We start from the raw sequence: 20071 nt of genomic DNA, 5'->3' as shown, positions 1-20071 counted from the left end.
ATCTAAAACCCTGCTGCCACTAACGACTATCCTAAAGAGATCTGGAGTGGGATTTGGAGATGTTACTGTGTGGATCTCCTTGTTGGAGAGGAAGTTGTACTTCAGTGCAAGGATCTCCCTTCTTTTTTATTCTTTTAGTGGATCTGGGCTTTCTCCACCTTTCCTGTATCTTGGTCATTACACTACTTTTATTTGACATACCTGTATAGTCCAATGGTACTGAGTGTATAGGGATGAATCCAGTAACAGGCTCTGCACTTCAATTACAGATAACATGAGACTTCCCCTACTACTTGAAGACATTTTATCATAAGGGACAGAAAAAGGGGGCAACTGCAAGCTCCCAAGCAGACAGAGCATCCAAACATTTTGGTCTACGGTGAGTGCTAAGGGCAAACTTTTAATACATATCTTAAGCCTGCAAATTGTAGTATGATAATAGTATCTGCCTAAGTTGAAAGGTGATGCATGTCCAACCCTTCCTTCTTAAAGACAGAATTTCACTAAATAAAATTGCATAGCTTCATGTAGCAGATAATTAATCTTAAAATATATAACCTAATAAGTAAAATCATACCTACAGTGTAAATTACAAATAAAGTTTATTTAATAAATTTAGCTAGATGCACAATCCTGTAGACTATACCAACCAATCAATTTTCAATTGATTGGTTCAAATGATTGATTAATTTTGTACATTGTGATTTGATCCTTGAGCTAATTTATTGAATTATTCTGCAGAAAATCATATTTTTGTTTCAGCAAATGCAACCCAGAAAAAAATGACCTTAAAATCTGAAGCCCCAAATCCATTTCTGGCAAATTTTATATAGTTAAAAAGCCAAAATTCTAATAATGCTAAATATTTTGCACTCTTTTGATTATACCAGTCCTACATTTCCATTATCTCTAGTCTTATGTGGGAACACTTAGAAAGCAGTAAACTGCAAATCACAGCACTTATTTTCACAACTCTGCCCACAATACAGACAATGATTTTGGTTGCTGCTTTCCCCCATGGAAGGGGTCAGACAAAGTTCCACAACTTTGGCTGTATTATGAACAGATTTTGTGATAATAAATGCTGTGATTTGCATTTTACTGCTTGAGTGCTAGTCACTTGCTATCTGATTGCTTGTTATTCTGGAATGGCAAATTAGTGCACCAACTGACGCCTATTTTTTGTTAGAAACTTCAAGGTGTGCAGCATGATCAATTGAATTTAAGACAGTAAGGTGTTCAGAATATCTTTTCTTATTATAGTAAATGAGTAGAAGCCTGTAATTGTAATGTTAACATGTCAGAGTCAATGTTTTCACTGCTTCTACTGCTATGACTTTAAAAAATAAAGTTAAACTCAAACACTTCTATTCAAGTGAGCAAGGTAATAAAGGTCAATTTTATAATTGGCAGGTGTGTGGGTTGGCTGCCTCATATATTGTGTCTAAATCCACTACAATCATCTCTTATCACACTGTCAAAAGCTTAACAGCTTTAACTGCCTGCTGTATTTCAGAATGCCTAGCTAGTGCCGTCCCATTGATGATTCCAGAGTTCTGTTTCCTGGTGTCTGGGCTTCAAGCCAGGTAACTATTTCTAAACAGTAGTGCCAGGCACAGCATAGGACACTCCTCATGCTGATTGGCACCACGTTGAAGTTACCAGTGCATTAATCCGGACAGTTGCTGCAAACACTGTTGATGCAGTTCATGACCGTCTAAAATCTACAGTAAGCAAGCCAACAGTATATGAAATATAGATGACACTACTGCTTTTTCCTTGATCTCATGATGGTGGGCAGTTGAAAACAACGTTGGACACTGGAAAGACAAAGAGGATGGAGGGACTCCTAGCACAAGCAGAATCTTCTAATTCATTTAACAGCAGTACTATGGCAGATGATGTGATCATCAATAAGGTAGGAGGTACAGGCCCATTGCTGTCTGTGAAGACTGTTTTTACCCTTTCACCGAAATATGTTAAACATCAATGGTTTTTTGGTTCACATTTTAAACTCTAAAACATACTGGGATTAATTTACTTTTGAAAATGTAAGCTAATACAGTAAAGATCTTTTACTGTGAATACCCAATTATGTCCTTGTATTTGTCCATGGATTGTAAGAGTGGTCACTTTACTGACTAAGTGAGCATTCATAAAAGTAAAGTCAAAACTATTTTATATTTTAGATTGAGTAGAAAAGTGTTAAAGGTCCTATCAGACTTGTTTGGGCATCTATGTTCTATTCAAGATAATTTTCAATACTGTCTGTCCTGCACAAAATAAATTGACTTTAGATACTCTGATAGCTAAGATACATTGTAAGTAAGTGAATATTTTAGCAAGTAATAGTTTGTCCTTTTCTTCTGTATTGTTGGAAATGTTTCACAACTTTTCCAAGCATCTACCCAGTCTGTTGTTTTTTTCTTTTTCCCATTGTTCCACAGAAATTTGCCTATTGTTTTTGCCTATGACCCACTATATGAGAAAACAGGTCATTTTGATGCAACAATGCGAAAATGGAGGGAAAATGGGAAATTTGCATGTATAATTGCTATGCGTTTATTTGCTTAACAATCACAGCACTTTCCTCAAAGTATTTACTACCATTATAATATAGAGGGCTGCACTAATATCAATCCTGATTCCGGCCACAGCCCCCTGTAAAAGACAGTGATAGATGTGCCATTGCAACAACCTGTCACTTGATAACCCTAAGTGCGGTCACTTGTTCCCATACAATGACATCAAGCATTATTTAACCTGGAAATGGCAGTGATGAACAGTGGATGAAGGGCCCTACTGGCTTGTGGGAAAGAGTAATTTGTGTTTTGGTGGTGGTGAAATAGAACTAATACAAATATACAGTTATGCTTTATTGGCTGGATAAATTTCTATTCAAAAGGCACACACCTAAAGGTTTAGGTATAATTATATTCAATTTTAAATCCATTTCACTCCCATGTTTCCAATTGCTTATCCAAGGACTGGGCACACATTTTACATTTTTTCAAGTTTAGCTTTCTATAAATGAACATAATGATAGCTCTTAAACCATGTTATATATTTTAATTTAGATTAATACAAATTTTATATGAAAGGTACTACTGTTTTATGTTACCATTGTAAAAGGATTACTTTACCAATTTTCATCTGGACCAGCAAATTGCAAAAAAGTCACAAAATTCCTCCTACAGTAAATACATCCCATTCTCTGAGTTAAAATTATCTATTTTTATGATTACACTCTTTATAATATTTTCTATACTTTATGCAGAATGGAGTTATAAAAGCCAGCCTGCACAAGAAAGAATTTAAAGAGACTTTTGAAGAGGCACCCATGTACATTCTTGTGCTCACTTATCTTTGTTATGGAATTCTTATTCTATTTGGGTACTTACGTGACTTTATGAGAGCATGGGGACTGGAGAAGTGTCACATGGCTGAGGAAAGGAAAGAACAGAAGGTAAGGGCAAACCTAGTCATAAGTAAAATACTAAATATGCTTAAGATGCTAAGGGTAAAGCAAGAAAATCTTTGCTGTATAAAAACATTTAAAGAAAATGTGTATTTTGCAGATAAAAGCAGAGAAATCTATGTGAAGTTTTTCATTCATGCAAAACATTATATATTGAGCAGTATTTAGTCACAATGGCCTGCACTTGTTCTTGTAATGGCAAATATGTTTAATAGGTTGTCCAAGCCACTTTTTTATTTCTAATGAGTGCCAGAAAATACCCCAGTATTTATTTCAACACAGGTAGGTCAGACATTCTAATCCAAACACCATGGAATTAGACAAGCTAATGTTGAATGCCCAATATTTGGATTGGAGGTGTGAATGTTTTAGGAGTCCCATAATACCATCTTTAGTGTCAGGAAGTCTGTATAGGTCAGTCCTTCAATTTACATGACTCAAGTGTTGATTGTTCTGAAATTATGCAGCTAGAACAGTTTTTACACCTCCAACATATAACTGTAATTCATTATATGATCTTATCGGAAGATTGTTGTTGAAATGATTGGGTTCCACCAAGGACTTTGGAAGGGTGCACCCATGACACAGGATTCACATAATAAATAGGATTTTCTAAATAGAAAGTAAAGCAAATGCTGTTTCACATACCTTTTCATTCGTTAAAACTTCATACAAAGCTATATCAAGAATGAGAAAAGGAGGAGTCAATGACTCCTGTCTGCAAGGGTTTAAAATGGTGTGTGAAAGTAATGATTTAGTGTTTATTATGCCATAAATATACTGTATAATATGAGATAAACTTCCTATAACATTAAGGTACGATGCAAATACAACTACAATTTGTATATTGTTAGTTGGTGGTTTGGTTAGTGTCTTTCAACTGAATGTATGTGAAAACTGTAAAATAATATATAAAACAGTATCCCATTATTCTCTCATAATAAAGGATTTTGTGCCTCTCTACCAAGATTTTGAAAATTTTTACAAAAGAAACATTTACATGAGACTTCGAGATGCCTTTAGCCGGCCTGTCTGCAGTGTGCCAGGAGCTAAATTTGATCTAATGGAGCGATTGACAGATGACTACAACTGGACGTACAGGTCACCACTCTGCCATAACTACGATTCTATATTTGGCTCTGGTCTGCCTTCTAATTCCAATGCTTTTGTGTGTTAGCCTAGTAGATTGACACCTTTGTATTTAGAATCAAACTGTGACATAAGGTGATACGGCATAATCTACTCACCTGGCTTTGCAGTAAATAAATCCAGCAGCAGAAGATGCACATGGTGCACATCCTTCATTTGGGCATTAAACTTCACACAAGAGTAGGTACATGGTCATATTGTTACTTTTGACATTGATTAGGTAATAAATGTGTCTCTCCTGATGATCAGTTTGTCCCAAACCAAGTCATAACTGACTTGCAGAAATGTAAAGCATAGAGAACCTGTTCTCTACTCCACTCTTCTTTGCCCAGAAAAGTGCCCAAGATGAGACTTCTTTCATTTACACGAGACTTGACTTCATCCAGTCAGGGTAAAAAACCCACTTATGCAAGTTTCTAACAACTGCCCACCTGCTGGTTCTCTAATGAAAATGCCTTACTAATCTAAGCACAGAATACAACTGGGTTTTAAGGTAAAGACAACAGAGACTGTTGATCCAGAAACATTTGATGTATGTATTTGTTTCAACCCAACTATCTAACTACGGTATGTAATCTGAAATTCATTTGTTATGGTAGGCAGCCAGCTTATCCATGTGTAAAAAATGTCTAAAGTAAAGTAAGTTGCAGACTCGAAAAGGACAAGTCTTAATCCAGGATTCATCAATAGGACCTAGACAGAAAAAAGAGAGGTTATTAGAATATTCATGTGGAATATGACATCTAACAATGTGACAATTTAACTAATAAAACAGAAACAACCCAAAAGTATAACCTGCTTTTATTTATTGTTAAACAAACAGACAAAAATACTGATTAGATTTATTATTTGTTGCATTTTAGGTACACTGGAAAAGTCATTAAAGATGTGATCAACATGGGATCGTATGATTATCTTGGCTTTGCAGAAAATGATGCAGAGTCGTTAAGGGAAGTAGAAGGCGTATTAAAAACATATGGGGCTGGAATATGTAGTTCTAGACAAGAAATGGGTAAGGACAGTGACCATAGTATATGAGGTGTAGCTTTAATTAAACTGAATCTGAATCGTATTTTAACATAAATGCATGAAAATGAATTTATAAAGTGCACCATCCCATCGTAGGATGGAGTAGACTATGCCAATAAAATATGTAATTGACCATTGCTCTCACCTGGAGATTGTATTGTAGAAAATGTTGTAAATGTATTAAAAATAAAAACTAAAATATCACATTTACAGAAGTATTCAGACCTTTTGCAACAACAACAACTAAAATGTAGTTCTCATTTCTCTTGGTTGCTGCGCAGATGTTTCTGCACCATGAATGGAGTCTACCTGTGGTAAATTTAATTGATTAGACATGAGCTGGAAAGGCACACACCTCTCATAGCCTATCCGAGAAAAAAACAAGCCATGAGGTTAAAGGAGCTCAAGAAAGGATTGTTGCATAGCACAGATCTGAAGAAAGCTAAAAAAAATGTCTGTTGTACTGATGGTTCCTAAGAGCACAGTGGCCTCCATGATTCTCATTTGCAAGATTGGTATAACCAGGACTTTTCCAAGAGCTGGTCACTGGGTCAAACTGAGCAGTCGAATTAAAAGGACTTTAGTGAGATAGGTGACTGAAAACCCAATGGTTACTTTAGCTGAGCTCCTGTGTGGAGATTGGACTTCCAGAAGGACAACCATAACTGTAGCCCTCCACTGATTTGGGCTTTATGACAGAGTGGCTGGATGGAAAACTCTCACATTGTGAGGAACAAGATTCTTTGGTCTGATTAAACCAAGATTGAACTGTTTGGCCTAAATTCCAAATGTTAGGACTGGAGGAGACCAAGCACCATTCAGCACCTGTCAAATACCAAGCCTACAGTGGAGCATGGTGTTGAAAGTATCACACTGTGGGGATTTTCAGCAATAGGGACTGGAAGACTGGTTAGGGTGAATGGAAAGCTGAATGGAGAAAAGAACAGAGACATCCTCAATGAAAACCTGTTCCACAGTGCCAAGGATCCCAGACTGGGCTCAGGTCAGGGTTCACCTTCCAACATGACAATGACCCAAAGCACACGGCAAAGACAACGCAGGAGTGGTTTAGGGACAACTCTATGTGAATGGCCCAGCTGGAGCTCTGACTTGAACCCTATCAAACATCTCTGGAGAGACCAGAAAATGGCTGTCAACTGATGGTCCCCATGCAACTTGGCTGAGCTTTAAAGAATTTGCAAAGAAGAATGGCAGAAAATTTTCCAATTCAGGGTTGTTGCATCATACCCAAAAAACTTAAGGCTGGTTTTGCTGTCAAAGGTGCCTAAATTAAGTACTAAGAAGAGGTTCTGAATATTTATGTAAATTAGATTTTTTAGTTTCTTTTTAATAAATTTACTAAATTGTCTAAAATTCTGTTTTCACTTTGTCATTATAGGGGAGTGTATACTAATAGGAAAAAAAGAATGAAATGATTGTTTGCATCAGTAGAAATAAATTGATTATTATTTAATAGGCTGTGAATATATACATTTATAAATGTTAATAAAACTAAAAGTCATTTTTTAATTGATAATATTTTTTATGTTTACATTATATATTTAAATAAACAATCCTAATTCATTGGAAATTGCATTCATTAGTAGTCTAATTTCATATTTTCAAATTACATATTTTAATCATTCTAATTGAATGTATTAATAGTTAACATTTTCTATTTAATTTTCCTATTTCTGCTAAATTATTTGTAGCTAAAAAAAATTATTAATTGACTGTTTCTTTTATATGCATTTTGATTCCCACAGAAAATCACATCAACATAGTGATAGTTACCCTTGTAATAAATATAGATTTATTTTATCTCATGAAGAAAACTAATTCACATCACTTGCATTTAATTAAATTTTTAAATCACTTAAAATAACAATTGGTAAAAAATTCCTGTTAGTCCATCAGGCTTCACTGCACTGCCCAGTGCTGTATATTTACCAACCAAAAGTTGATGATTAGTGGAGAGAATACAAAGATGTTTTTTCCAGTTCCTGATCTTTCACAAGCACATACAAAGTTTTATTGACATGCCTGCTGTACAAAAAGTAGGAAACTAGGGGAACCTATACTTGCCTAATCTCTAAAATCTAATTTAACTTCTCCACAACTCTCCCTAGCAGCAGTACAGAGTTTGTGGCATTTGAATCATTGGCCCTCACTGTGGTAAGAGTGTAACTTAATGTATCACATGAGGGAACGTTGGATGCAGGGTCTTTTGGATAAAAAGAGCTAATGGGTAATGGAACTGTCTCTTCCTGTAAGAGGGCACTTTACTAAATGAAAAAAAGCCATACTTTATACAATATGGTAAGAAAACAATATACATATCTAAGATGATAATAGGACCTTTGATACCTGTATCTTTTTTATTATGTACTTTTATCTATATACTGCTATCTTCATTGAAGTTTATATCTCTGATTAATCCTCGGGTCCCAGTGACCTCCTCTGTTAAGTCACTGTTTATTCATAAGTAGGAAAGGAAAGTTATAAAGTCTTGTAAATTACATACCTCACCCCAACTGTTATCTCCAAAGAAAGCTAAGTTAATATCCAAGAACCCCATTAAGAGGTGGTCCCAATCCTTCTGGGATTGCTAGGCCATTAAAATCCCAAATAGTATGAAGCATAAGTGTATAGGCAGTAGGCATTGTGAAGGTTTGAGTTTTTGCAGAAATCCCAAAACCTAACAAAAACAAATGCTACTGATTTCAAATGACATGAGTTCTGTGTTAAGATCTCAGCTATATTTTTCTGAATATTTCACATACAAATGATGTTTTTTAGCCCAAACAACCAATTACTAGCTTATTACTGAAGCAAATAAAAAATATGCATTAACAACAGTTACCCAAAGGCAATCCTATCTTAGTTACATGATTATATGAATGCGGAGTTTGGACTTGGTATATATTAAATGCTACTTGTATGCATCTTTCAAGTCAAGTGGGGGCCTTAAATGGGCATCAACTTGAAATTTCATTTAAAATTTAGTTGATTTTCTCCACACTAAAAAAACCCTTCTTATGGTACAATTTCACATGTAAACAATGACACTGGTTTACTGAAGGAGTTTAGGATGTTCACTTAATAATTTCACTAATAACTGTAAAAAAAAAATTCACTTTGCTAAGTCAATCTCTGCTGACTCCAGCCATCCATTATTTCGCTACTGAAATTATGTTTTTTTTTTTCTTTACATTTCTTGGTGATTGAGTATTAATTGCAAAGTGATTGTTCACCACATTCACTAGGCTAAGTAAAACAAATCCTTTGCAAACTGATAATTTCTTTTAAATACATACTTTAATAAAAAAAAAAAAAAAAAGAATTGTAACAATAGAATGTGAGACACATGGCAAAACAGAGACACAGAGACACATGGCAAAACATGACAAAATATTTCAAAAGACACGAGCTACATATAATTTCTAACAATGTAATTCACATTATCAGAACCAATTCAAAGGATAGACAATGAAATTGTACAAAGTGACTGATCTAAGATCTACAATTCTTTGACAATACTATTTAAACCCTCCTCAGTTTCTTTAAATTAAGAATTTTAGTATTTATATTTTGAGAGAAAAAATCCAGTCAAATAGGAAGTAAACATTTAACGAAAATGAGAGAAAACAGAAACTGAAAAGAAAAGGAGGAGGGGAAGAAGGTAATGTAGGGAAAACCGAGGTGACACAAAAGCAAGGGTAAGGGGATCTCATGTCTCCATAACCAACCCTCCGCAATAAATAATGTAGCATATATACTTTAGAGTGACTAGAGGTGGAAGCAAAATGCTGTTAAGTCCAAAATCTGCATCTAACTGAACCTTGTCCTGTAGCTACCATAAATACCTTTAATACAGGAATTTGGATCCTACACACATACTGTATGATCTCATTGACCCTGTGCAACCACAGCTGGATAAAGGGAGGATCTAAACTCTTACAAACAGGGAGATCTAGCAATAACAATAAAATGTCTAACTATTGATTTTTTTAATACTTTGGAGAAATCGTATTGTGATGTAATAAGAAGGCAAAATCTTCCAGTATGTGGCAGTCAGTAAACTTTTGTGCCAAAAAACTAACTGTGTGCCAAAAAAAGCCTACCCATTGCATCTCCAGCATAGCATGGGAACATACCGAAAAACAATGTTACTGTGCCAGTGTTCTATACTACTAGGACCTGGTCCCAACCCCTGGAATAATAATTTTTTTTCCTAATTTTTTTTTTATATTTCTTTTGAGCAGCCTTTAGTGGGTTAACCCCCTGTGTTCTGGCATTGGCAAATGTTGCATGTTAATTCCAAACTTTCCTTTTAGGACATCTGGGTAAACATCAAGAGCTGGAGGATATGGTTGCAGAGTTCCTGAATGTAGAGGCAGCAATGGTGTTCAGCATGGGCTTTGCCACAAATTCAACAAATATTGCAGCACTTGTGGGCAAGGTACTTATTACACTTTATTGTAAGCAAGTAGAGAACCAGAAGCTGGTAAATTGGTAGATGAGTGATTTAGCAATTAGCTGTATAACATTTTATTATTTTAATCTTTACGGTACGGAATAATGTTAGATTATTTTCATCTCAGGGCCCTTTCACAACTGTGGTGTGAAACCACGTAACTGCCAGCTGACTGCACTGTGGATAATCGGATTTGCATGCAACAACTGCACTTGTCCTTTTTGGTAACCACAATGCAATCTGTCTTGACTGTGTGAAGCTGAATGCAAATAAATTGGTTCCCATTCTCTTGCATAGAAGAGATTGGAATCGAAGCTGAGCCTGCATCAGAACACGATCTGAAATGGCCCTAAAACTACAAATTGTGACAAACAAATTTAATAACTGGACACCCCACTGAGTGAGTGTAAACAATAACTCCAGGACTGAGGATAAGATACATTTTAAAATGTATTTCATTCCTAATGTTCTTACATTGTAATCATTTCACTCATCTCATCCCACTTGAGTTCATGGAAAGAAATGATCAAATGTTTAAAGATTCTCCTTGATTCAAAGCTATGTTCATTTTGTTGGAAAAGTGTCAATCAGATGTGAACTTCTGCTGCTCATTTGCATTAGGGACACCAAAACCAGCCTGAATGACCAATGTTTTTTCATGTTTATTAAAAGAGCACAGCTTTCAAGTATTCCCTAAAATGTTGCTTAATCCTTGTGTCCACAATAATGTACCCTAATGTTATTATTATTATTATGTATGCATTGTTAAAAAAATGCTATTGATTTGTGAATAATGACAGGGTAAAACTCCTAGAGCAACATTAACACAACAATTTATGGTGCCTTATATAGACTGAGAACAGGTTTTAGGGTTTAAAATATCTAGGAATATAGCCACAAATTCTGTATTTGCCATAAATCCATATATTGTAGAGCCAGAGCACAAATAAAATAATGCATTATTTTTAGGGGTTTTTTTAGCCTATACAAAAGTAAACATTTATGTGATTTTTTTTTTTACTTTTTACAAGCTATTTTTATACACGTTTGCAAAAAATCCCCTGTCCCAAAACACAGATTTTATCTGTCTTCCATTCTATATTGTTTGGCATTACAATATGTTTTGCCAGCAGGATTCTGCAAAGATAAACTGATATAATATTATATTGTTTCCAGGGATGTCTTATTTTAAGTGATGAGTTAAACCACACATCTGTGATTCTCGGAGCCAGGCTTTCAGGAGCAACTATTCGAACTTTCCCGCACAACAGTAAGTTTCTTTTGACTGGGTCTTCAGGTCATGCCACAAACTACACCATATGGACAAATTATGTAATAAATAAATATTATAATAGCACTAAATGATAGGCTTTGAATAACCCTTATGCTACAGAAGAAAGGAAAACTTAAAATTGACCTGAACTTACTAAGTATTAATTTGCTATGTTACAGGGCACATTTAGATTTTGTAAATTATCCCCAAGCACTACCCTGAAAAATGTATCTTTTGTTTTGAAATACTATGAAAAATAGCACCATGCACCTCGTCATAGCTTTATACAGCTGTACCTTTTATCATATATCTACTGTGTGGGATCATTTAAAACACTGTTGCCACTGGCTACTAGTCTTAGGAGATTTGATGTAAGGTTTGGTAATACCACTACTGAAGTACTTAATGCTGTCCTTGCTGATATAAGGAAGCAACGACCTCTCCCAATATGGTCTCCTTCGCAGAGACACAATTCTGAGAAACAAAGCACAGTAAAGGAGTCCTGGGGAAGTCTCCTGGATGACTCCAGACAATGCTGGTGACTAATTATTTCCCCTCTGCCTGCTTTTTGGGCACAACTTTAAGAGCACAGTTCCTTTCATGATAGGTTAACCTGGCAGTTTTATTAAGCTTTTATTTTTATATCCAGCGATGACTTAGTGGGTCATTACTAAGCAACAATGCTCATAAATATTAGAATTTCAAACAATTGTTGTATCTGGGGCATAAAGACAGGAGAATACCAGATTTTAACACAAATTAGAACTTGCCACTTTTGAGGATAAATTACATGTATAGCTGTTTAAAGAACTTTAAGTTGTATGCATCCTATGGCCATACATGGGCAGTAAAGTGGGTATAGTTCCAGTTTTTGCTAGGAAGTGCTAATTTTTAACAAGTTGAGCATGATGTACGAATATATAAAAAGTATGTTTCTGGATAATTACCTTTTAACTGTATTATTTTTAGTTTTAAATAGCAGATTTTATTTTGCTTTTAGATATGAAGAACCTAGAAAAGTTACTACGGGAAGCTGTGATCAGAGGTCAGCCACGCAGCCATCGAGCTTGGAAGAAAATCCTTATCGTTGTTGAAGGAATTTATAGGTTGAAAATACAAATACACAAAATCTAACATATATATTGGGCTTTGGAATATTGATGGAGACTATTAGGGGCGCAAATTTACCTAATTGGACCTTCACAAAGGCAATAACTAATACAGATTCAGCCTTAGTCCTACACAGACAAGAACCTAATGTAACCCTATATAAGAAATATAGCATTTGTTACACCAGTAGAATTAGTTCCATACGCCTGCAAAAATCCAGTACTAGCACATTAGGTTGAATTTTTCTACAGAAGCTTTAAAACATGTCCATGTCCATAGGAGAAATCACTTACAATTATTTTACATAAAGGATTACAGTAAAAAAAATGATTGAATACAGTATATAAAACACTAGATCTTGTTTTGGTAAATTATACATTCTTTCTCTAACTTTAGCATGGAAGGATCTGTTGTCCGTCTTCCAGAGATTGTGGCATTGAAGAAGAAATACAAGGCTTACTTATATATGGATGAAGCACACAGTATTGGGGCAGTGGGGCCAACAGGACGAGGGGTGGTTGAATACTTTGGGATGGACCCTGCAGATGTTGATGTAATGATGGGGACATTCTCAAAAAGCTTTGCTGCTGCTGGAGGATACATTGCTGGGAAAAAGGTAAGGAGATAGATTCACATTTTTTTAGGATGTTTGTAATTTTTTATTAAAAATGTTATCTTTTTAATAATTGAAAAACTAAGGATCCAGGTTAAAGTGTATCTATACTTATCCATGTAATGTACTAACTAAAAAACTGAAGCCTAAAAGATCAGTGTTTCTTAAGCTTTTTAATAAAGGGGAACACTTGAAATAACATTTAGGTCTTCAGGGAACCCTTTCTATAATCACTATATCCACAACTCACACTACAATAATGTGGTGGTCCATACGTGGGAATCATTTCTACACTGCTGGCCAGTGGGAAGTATACCACCCTTACAGATAGCCAAAAAGATTGTTAGTGTCAGAGTTAACAGATCTCAGAGGCACAAATTGCTCATTGCTGAAGAAACCTTTAGCAACCCCTGGAGGAACCCCGGTTGATAAACACTGCTCCAAGTCTCCAAACAAGTTCATTCATTCACATTCATAGGTTGAGTGTGTCAGGAGAAGCTTTAGCCTACTTTGGGGCTTTCATTGAGCAAGCTGCTCTTTCTAAAGATTAGATTAGTTTAGCAGTTTCTGTGTGTCATTTTATTGGTATTGTTTGATATGTCCCAGTTGTGTGCTGTCAGGAGGAGAGCCAGGAATATGAAAAATTGCTAATATACTTACCTGTAATTTCCTTTCCCGGCAACTCCCCCTGACAGAGCTTTTCCCTTCCTTGTCCTGTCATGAGCTTGTTAAGAACACCTGCAGGCACATGAGAGGTTACTTTTATAGCTTTGGGTGGTTGGCCCTATGGGGGTCGAGAGGTGGAGCTCACCCAGTTGTGTGCTGTCATATTAACCTTATCTGTGGATATTTTCTCTCTCCTATGTTTTCAATAAACTCATCTCTATATATCAACTATTCCCCATGTTTTCTCTGTCAGGAATTGGTGCAATATCTAAGAAACCATTCTCAAAGTGCAGTATATGCAACATGTATGTCTCCTTCAGTGACAGAGCAAATCCTCAGGGTAATAAAGTGTTTAATGGCACGTGATGGGACTGGTGAGTTTACCGTTTTTTTTCTTGTCATATTTGTATACGAAAGAAAATTAACACTAATCACAAGAATTGTAGATGGTTATGAATGCTTGTACCGTTTGTATTTTTTGAGGTTTTGTTACTTTTAGACAACAAAATAACTATGATTGCGGCCATGCTATAAGATGTTCTATATACAGTATAATGGTAGCAATCTAGTGCTAGACATGTCTTATAGGTGATTTATAAAAGCGCTTTTCTTCAGTGATCCCTTAGCCACCTTCACTACCCATACTTGAAAAAAGACAATCAGCATTGTATTACATTGCATCCGATACCATCAACTGTAAAATGTCTCTTTTGCTTCTCTTTGCCTGTGAGCATTCTTTCTTTGAAGTGTACACTGAACCATCTGAGCATAATTCAGAGTAATGTCTTGTCATTGTTTTATGCCAGGGCAAAATAACTACTGGGTGCATGCATGGGAGTTACATCCTTCAAGCCAGCTAAAATGCCTAAAGACTACAAGTCCAAAAGAGCAGTAGTAGAAGAATAAAAGTGGCAGCAATAGAATGACAAGTTGAACTGTGCTGGTTGCATTGCTGGAAAAAGCCACTTTGAAAAATAGGTTTGCCATGAAGACAGCTTGATCCTTAGGATCCTATTTTTTAGGTTTACTGGTAATTTATAAAGATGCTACTATTCAAGAGTTGAGGGACCTTTTTTTTTTAATCTGTTGTACAGCAATGCCATTTTCTCAGTGATTTAATAAACAGACTGTATATCTTGTATGACATTTGGGAATACATTTTTTAGGGCAAAAGAGAGTAAATCAGCTGGCATACAATACCAGATACTTCAGACAGAGGCTTCATGAAATGAATGTAATTACATATGGCAATGATGATTCTCCTGTTGTCCCAGTACTCATGTACATGCCAAGCAAAGTAGGGTAAGTGCTATAATGCAGCTTTCACATTCTTAATGATCATTAAATATATATTATACTACTTTACAAAATGGTTCATTCCTACTCCTAGGATAACTCATGTAAAATCTCTGTAATCTGATCCTAAACGCAGTTTCAGAAAAACAACACATTTTTTAAAAGAAAGTGTATTCTGCTGCTTTAGGTTACTAGACTTGGCAAGTAATTATTTGGTACTTTTTTATTTGTTTGTATTTAATATTTTTTAACCAAGTTTCGTAGCATTTTAAATGTTAGATGAGTTTTTGGCAGAAGAAGAAGTACCAAGACAGTATTGTCACCTTTAGGTCTCAAATAACATTACTGAAATAAGTTGTTTGGTTTTGACCATTTCTTTATTAGTCATATTCTAGTTTCAACATTTTTTTTTAAAGTATAACAAAAAATGAATGACAAAACATTTTAGGGCAATACAAATTAAAGGTAACAATAATAGGTCTGTCTAAAGAAATTGTCTGGTCAAGAAAAGAGCTTAAAAAGTCTGATTCCACATGTGCCCACTTCTTATCAGTAGGGGCAAGGGCATATCTAAAAACAATAGTGTTCAGGTAGTAAATATATAAAGCCAGAGGTGACAAACGATAGTGCGACCCTTCTCCAGAGTTGACATGGGTCCCCATGTTAGCATCAATAAGGGGGTCAATCCCATGCTCAGTGTAGCATTACTAACAAGATCAAGGAAAAATATTGGGAAAGCTCAAAAGAGGGCAACAAAAGGAAGAGAGGGTGAAGAGAAAGGAAAAGGGGAATTGTGGGGAAGGGGGGTTCAGGTCAACTACCAATGAACATTAACTGATGAAAAATTGTAGCACTAGGATGGTAGTGTGGCAGGCGCAGCACCATGAGGTGCCTTGTGCGCTGTGGCATTAAAGGAATTATGATTTCTGTTTCTCTTTAGTCCGATCAAACTGTCTTTACTCTATAATTCCCCTAATACCGTTCCATAAAAGCAGTAGGTTTAAAGAGCACACCAAATACTTTAGATAACTTCTTTAATAACTTCAAACTTTATTCATATAACACTGCTGATTCTGTAGCAGGAAGTCTATGTACAAACATGTGGAATAAGATATCACAAAATGTTGAAGTTGGATAGTTTGTTTGTTGGTTTGTTTGCTGATGATAATGATGATGATACTAATGCTGTTTGTTGAATGATGTTTATGATGTTTATGGTGGAACTGCAAGCAAACACATGACAGGTTCAGCAGACAGTCCCAATCACTATTAAACTACAGTAATCTATATAACTGCATTAAATACCTTTTTGGCCTTTTGTCTACTCTTATGGAACTCTCTGGCTGGAACTCTTGCTGTTCTCTCTCTCTCTCTCTCTCTCTCTCTGTTAGCACGCTGAATACAGCATGGTTTGCTAGGGAATTTCCCCATAGAACACAGTGTAAGGCTGGTTGTGATTGGTTGAGGCCTCTGCATAGTGTAAAGCTACATACACACTTCCAATTATTATCGTCGGAAAACGAACGACGAACGTTCCTGCACGATATATATGAACGATCGTATAGCACCGATACTGCACATAGAGGTAACGACACGATCGTTCGTAGATATTGTACACACAATAGATACGATCGTTTAAGCGATAGAGGAACTATGTGCACGACAGGAAAGTGAACGGACGTTCGTTCATCACGCATGCTCTGAACATGGACGATCAACGAACGACCGTACACACGAACGATGCTCAACGATCGTCGTCCAATCCGATCCGCCGGTCCGGTCGTTCGTTTCCAGCGACTTTCCTCGTTCGTCGGCGTCGTTGGTTACTTTTTTACGAACGATTTTTTGCCCAATCGATCGTTCGTCGTTCGATTGGAACGATAAAAATTGGAAGTGTGTACGCACCTTAAGACTCACTGTGACTGGCTTATCTCTCTTAGCTAGATAAATGACTCTTAAAGGTATATTTTCTTTTTCTGCCTATATTAACAAAATGCATATATAACTGTTATAAACATTCACAATCATAAAATACAGTGATAACTCTGTATCTAGCTTAAACATATGAGCATATGAGCTGTATAGTGGGGCTGTTGGCAGGTTTAGGTGTATACAGAATATGCTGCACTAATAACCTAGGACAGGTTTTAGCTGGCCAGCTACAGGTAGGGATCACAGTAGCATGAATGAGTGGTCCCATGCCATGGGCATATAATAGTGGATCCAGACCTAGTAAAACCTGCTCATGCAATCCATGAGTATGGCTCATATTTTTTAATTTGAGAGAAACCAGGCCATTTTCTGCTAACTTGAGCTATGGTAGGGGTAGATGACCACTAAGCCTTTGCTAAAACTATTTTGGCAGCTGTGAACAGGTAGGTCAATAATCTAAATTAAGTGCTGATGCAGACAAACAACTTTAAATTGAGTAGTGCTTCAGCTGGATGTTTAAAGTAGGAACAGCCCACTAGAGTGTGCGCCATTTGATACATATGGGTCCAATACTTCAATTTTGGGGCACTCCCACCAAATATGTTACAGCGTGCCTGCCACTGCACAGCCCTGCAAGCATGTTGCTGGCTAATTAGGTATAAACTTTGCGAGGTAGGCTGGCACCATGTACCACTGCATTAACAATTTGTAGTTTCCCTCTACTGCATAGCCATTAATGCTGCAGCATGCCACTGTATCTCATGTTTGTTCTCACTTCTCCTACTCCAGGGCCAAACCAATGTCCCCCTCCCAGCAGCTCACCTATGAGAACAGGGTGAAGTATTAGTCACATTCTGGACTGGGCAGGTACTGATGTTGGTCCTGTTGATTGTCAGTACCGGGTCCAAACCCACTTCTTCCTATTCTGACTCAGAAGTTGTACCATTGCTCAGATCATTTGCAGGCACCAATATGTTATCATGGTCTTTAATTAGAATAAATGGCAGCATAATGTTTCATAACATTTGTTGACTGTAAACATTTGCCTGAATTAAATAGAAATCTTGACAAATTTAAATATTTTACTCTATATTTTATTCACAGGGCCTTTGCACGACATATGCTGAAAAAGAAAATTGGTGTTGTCATAGTTGGTTTCCCAGCAACCCCCATAGCTGAAGCAAGAGTCAGATTTTGCATTTCTGCAGCACATACAAAGGAAATGTTAGACAAAGTATGTATGCCATACAGTATTTATCTGTTACATTTATGTCATAGCATATGCACAGCATTTATTCACTTTATAAAACCAAAAACTTGACCTGCATATTTGGTTGTATGATTAGAATAGTGGAAACAGAGAGTGTTTATAAGGCTCCAACATATTACACAGTGCTATATACTAAATATTACAGAAACTTTTTGATTAATATATACGGCATAACTCACACCGGTACAAGCTGTGAATTACATTTGCTGCCTATTTAGAACCGAATGTTGCTGATAAAGGATCCCTGTACCTAGTCCAGGTGGTAGTGGATAAGAAATCAAATACTTTCCATCTGTATATACATCGACTCCGACGGATTGGCAACTGATGGTGAGAAGAGCAGATAATGAAAGGGCAGCAGTCTGACCTTCAATTAAACACATAAATAGTAGAAGAAAGCACATATGTCTATCGTGTCAAGACCAGCAGGTTATTGGTTACAGCAGTCACTGCTATTACACAGGCTGGAACAATAAAAGTACCTGTTTAGTAATATATTGAATAATTCAATGTGTGCTTTGCAGGTCTTGGATGAGCTTGACAAGATGGGTGACATCCTATATGTGAAGCATTCAAAGAAATCAAGATCAATCAATAAAGAAGTTCATTAAGAGTCTAAAGCTGCACTGAATGCATAGAGATATTTGTTTGGTTTTCAATACAATCTGTATTGTTGTAGAATCTACACAATCGCAATTCATGGGCATAGATAATTTAATTATTTATTACTTTGTATAAAAAGCTGGGACAAAGGTCTGTAAAACCACTGCCTAGTTCCAATGGCAGCTGAATAAAAGTAATATGAACAAATTGGACTTATGGGACGTATTTTAGTTGGGTGCCCTAGAATGCTACTTGGGTTTAGGTATAGGATTCAGGTTTACCACCATATAGGTTGCTTGCAAGATTGGAAAAGTTTATAAATCACAAACTTTTAGTTAGCTGAAGACAGACAAAATCTGTGCAAAACTTTCCTCAATTCTTTTCAAAAACTTTTTAGACGTAATTAGGCTTTAATACCTTGCTTTAACAACTTTGTTTTCACATTCTGCTCTTTGTCTTTAACTTATCTCTTTTTATAAATTATGTTGTTAATGGTGCTGATTTTGATTTTTTTCTAATATTGGCAATTTATCACCATTTGTGTTGTTTTACATCATATTTTGTACGTTTAAAACAAAAAACTGCCTGAAGTCACTGTACAGATTTATTTGAAATTGTATTGTTTTTATACTTGCAGCAATAAAGATATGAGATTTCTGAATATGCTTTCCTCTCTTCCAGTTTTTCAGACATTGGCATCATGTTCCATTTAACAGTGTAATTTCCAGTAAAACTTACTAAAAATGTATCTAAGCCCAAGAACAAAAATTTAATATATTGCAGCCTATTGATCCTTGGATGTGATAGCTGCATTTGTTTCTTTTTTTCCTGTTGGGTGTGATGTGCAAGTCGGACTTAGGTTAGAAAGTTACACATAAAAGAAACCATATGTATTTTCTCTGATCACATTTTGAGTTAATAAACGAATTTGTGGCCAAGCTATGGACAATCAAGTAAAAAATAAAACATTTCAACAGTCAATAATGTTTATACATGGCTTCATTGACCTTTGTAGGTGTAGGATCAATTCGAACTCTAATTTACAGCACAAGCATCAAGGTTGTTCAACCTATAGGGGCTGATTAACTAAATACCAATGTGAATAATCAACTTAAACAGAATCTTTCACTTAGCTTAGTGAATGTGGTGAAAATACACTTTGCAAACAATAGCCA

The 20071-nt window shown here is 35.9% G+C and overlaps 1 protein-coding gene across 1 annotated transcript; it reads left to right on the top strand.

Moving 5' to 3' along the window:
* The first annotated feature begins 280 nt into the window (after nt 1-280).
* Nucleotides 281-19557, top strand: LOC140329378 (serine palmitoyltransferase 3-like). The gene is made up of 13 exons (XM_072409616.1): nt 281-379; nt 1517-1918; nt 3278-3466; nt 4425-4579; nt 5491-5639; nt 9994-10118; nt 11310-11403; nt 12407-12512; nt 12913-13132; nt 14049-14169; nt 14962-15097; nt 18128-18257; nt 18818-19557. Exons 2-13 carry the CDS (start codon nt 1838-1840, stop codon nt 18902-18904), a joined length of 1593 nt encoding a protein of 530 aa, XP_072265717.1. The 5' UTR covers nt 281-379; nt 1517-1837; the 3' UTR covers nt 18905-19557.
* The last annotated feature ends 514 nt before the right edge of the window (nt 19558-20071 follow it).

This window comes from Pyxicephalus adspersus, chromosome 4, assembly GCF_032062135.1.
Source record: "Pyxicephalus adspersus chromosome 4, UCB_Pads_2.0, whole genome shotgun sequence".
NCBI classification, from domain to species: Eukaryota; Metazoa; Chordata; class Amphibia; order Anura; family Pyxicephalidae; genus Pyxicephalus; species Pyxicephalus adspersus.
Note: the sequence above shows the minus strand (reverse complement) of the source record. Positions and strands in the feature narration are given on the sequence as shown.

Bases quoted from the DNA above. Each gene is read 5' to 3' on its own strand.
- LOC140329378 (XM_072409616.1), top strand. From the start codon at position 1,838: ATGGAGGGACTCCTAGCACAAGCAGAATCTTCTAATTCATTTAACAGC. The intron at 12,513-12,912 runs GTTGAAAATACA...CTCTAACTTTAG, and splicing joins GTTGTTGAAGGAATTTATAG to CATGGAAGGATCTGTTGTCC. The intron at 15,098-18,127 runs GTAAGTGCTATA...TTTTATTCACAG, and splicing joins TACATGCCAAGCAAAGTAGG to GGCCTTTGCACGACATATGC.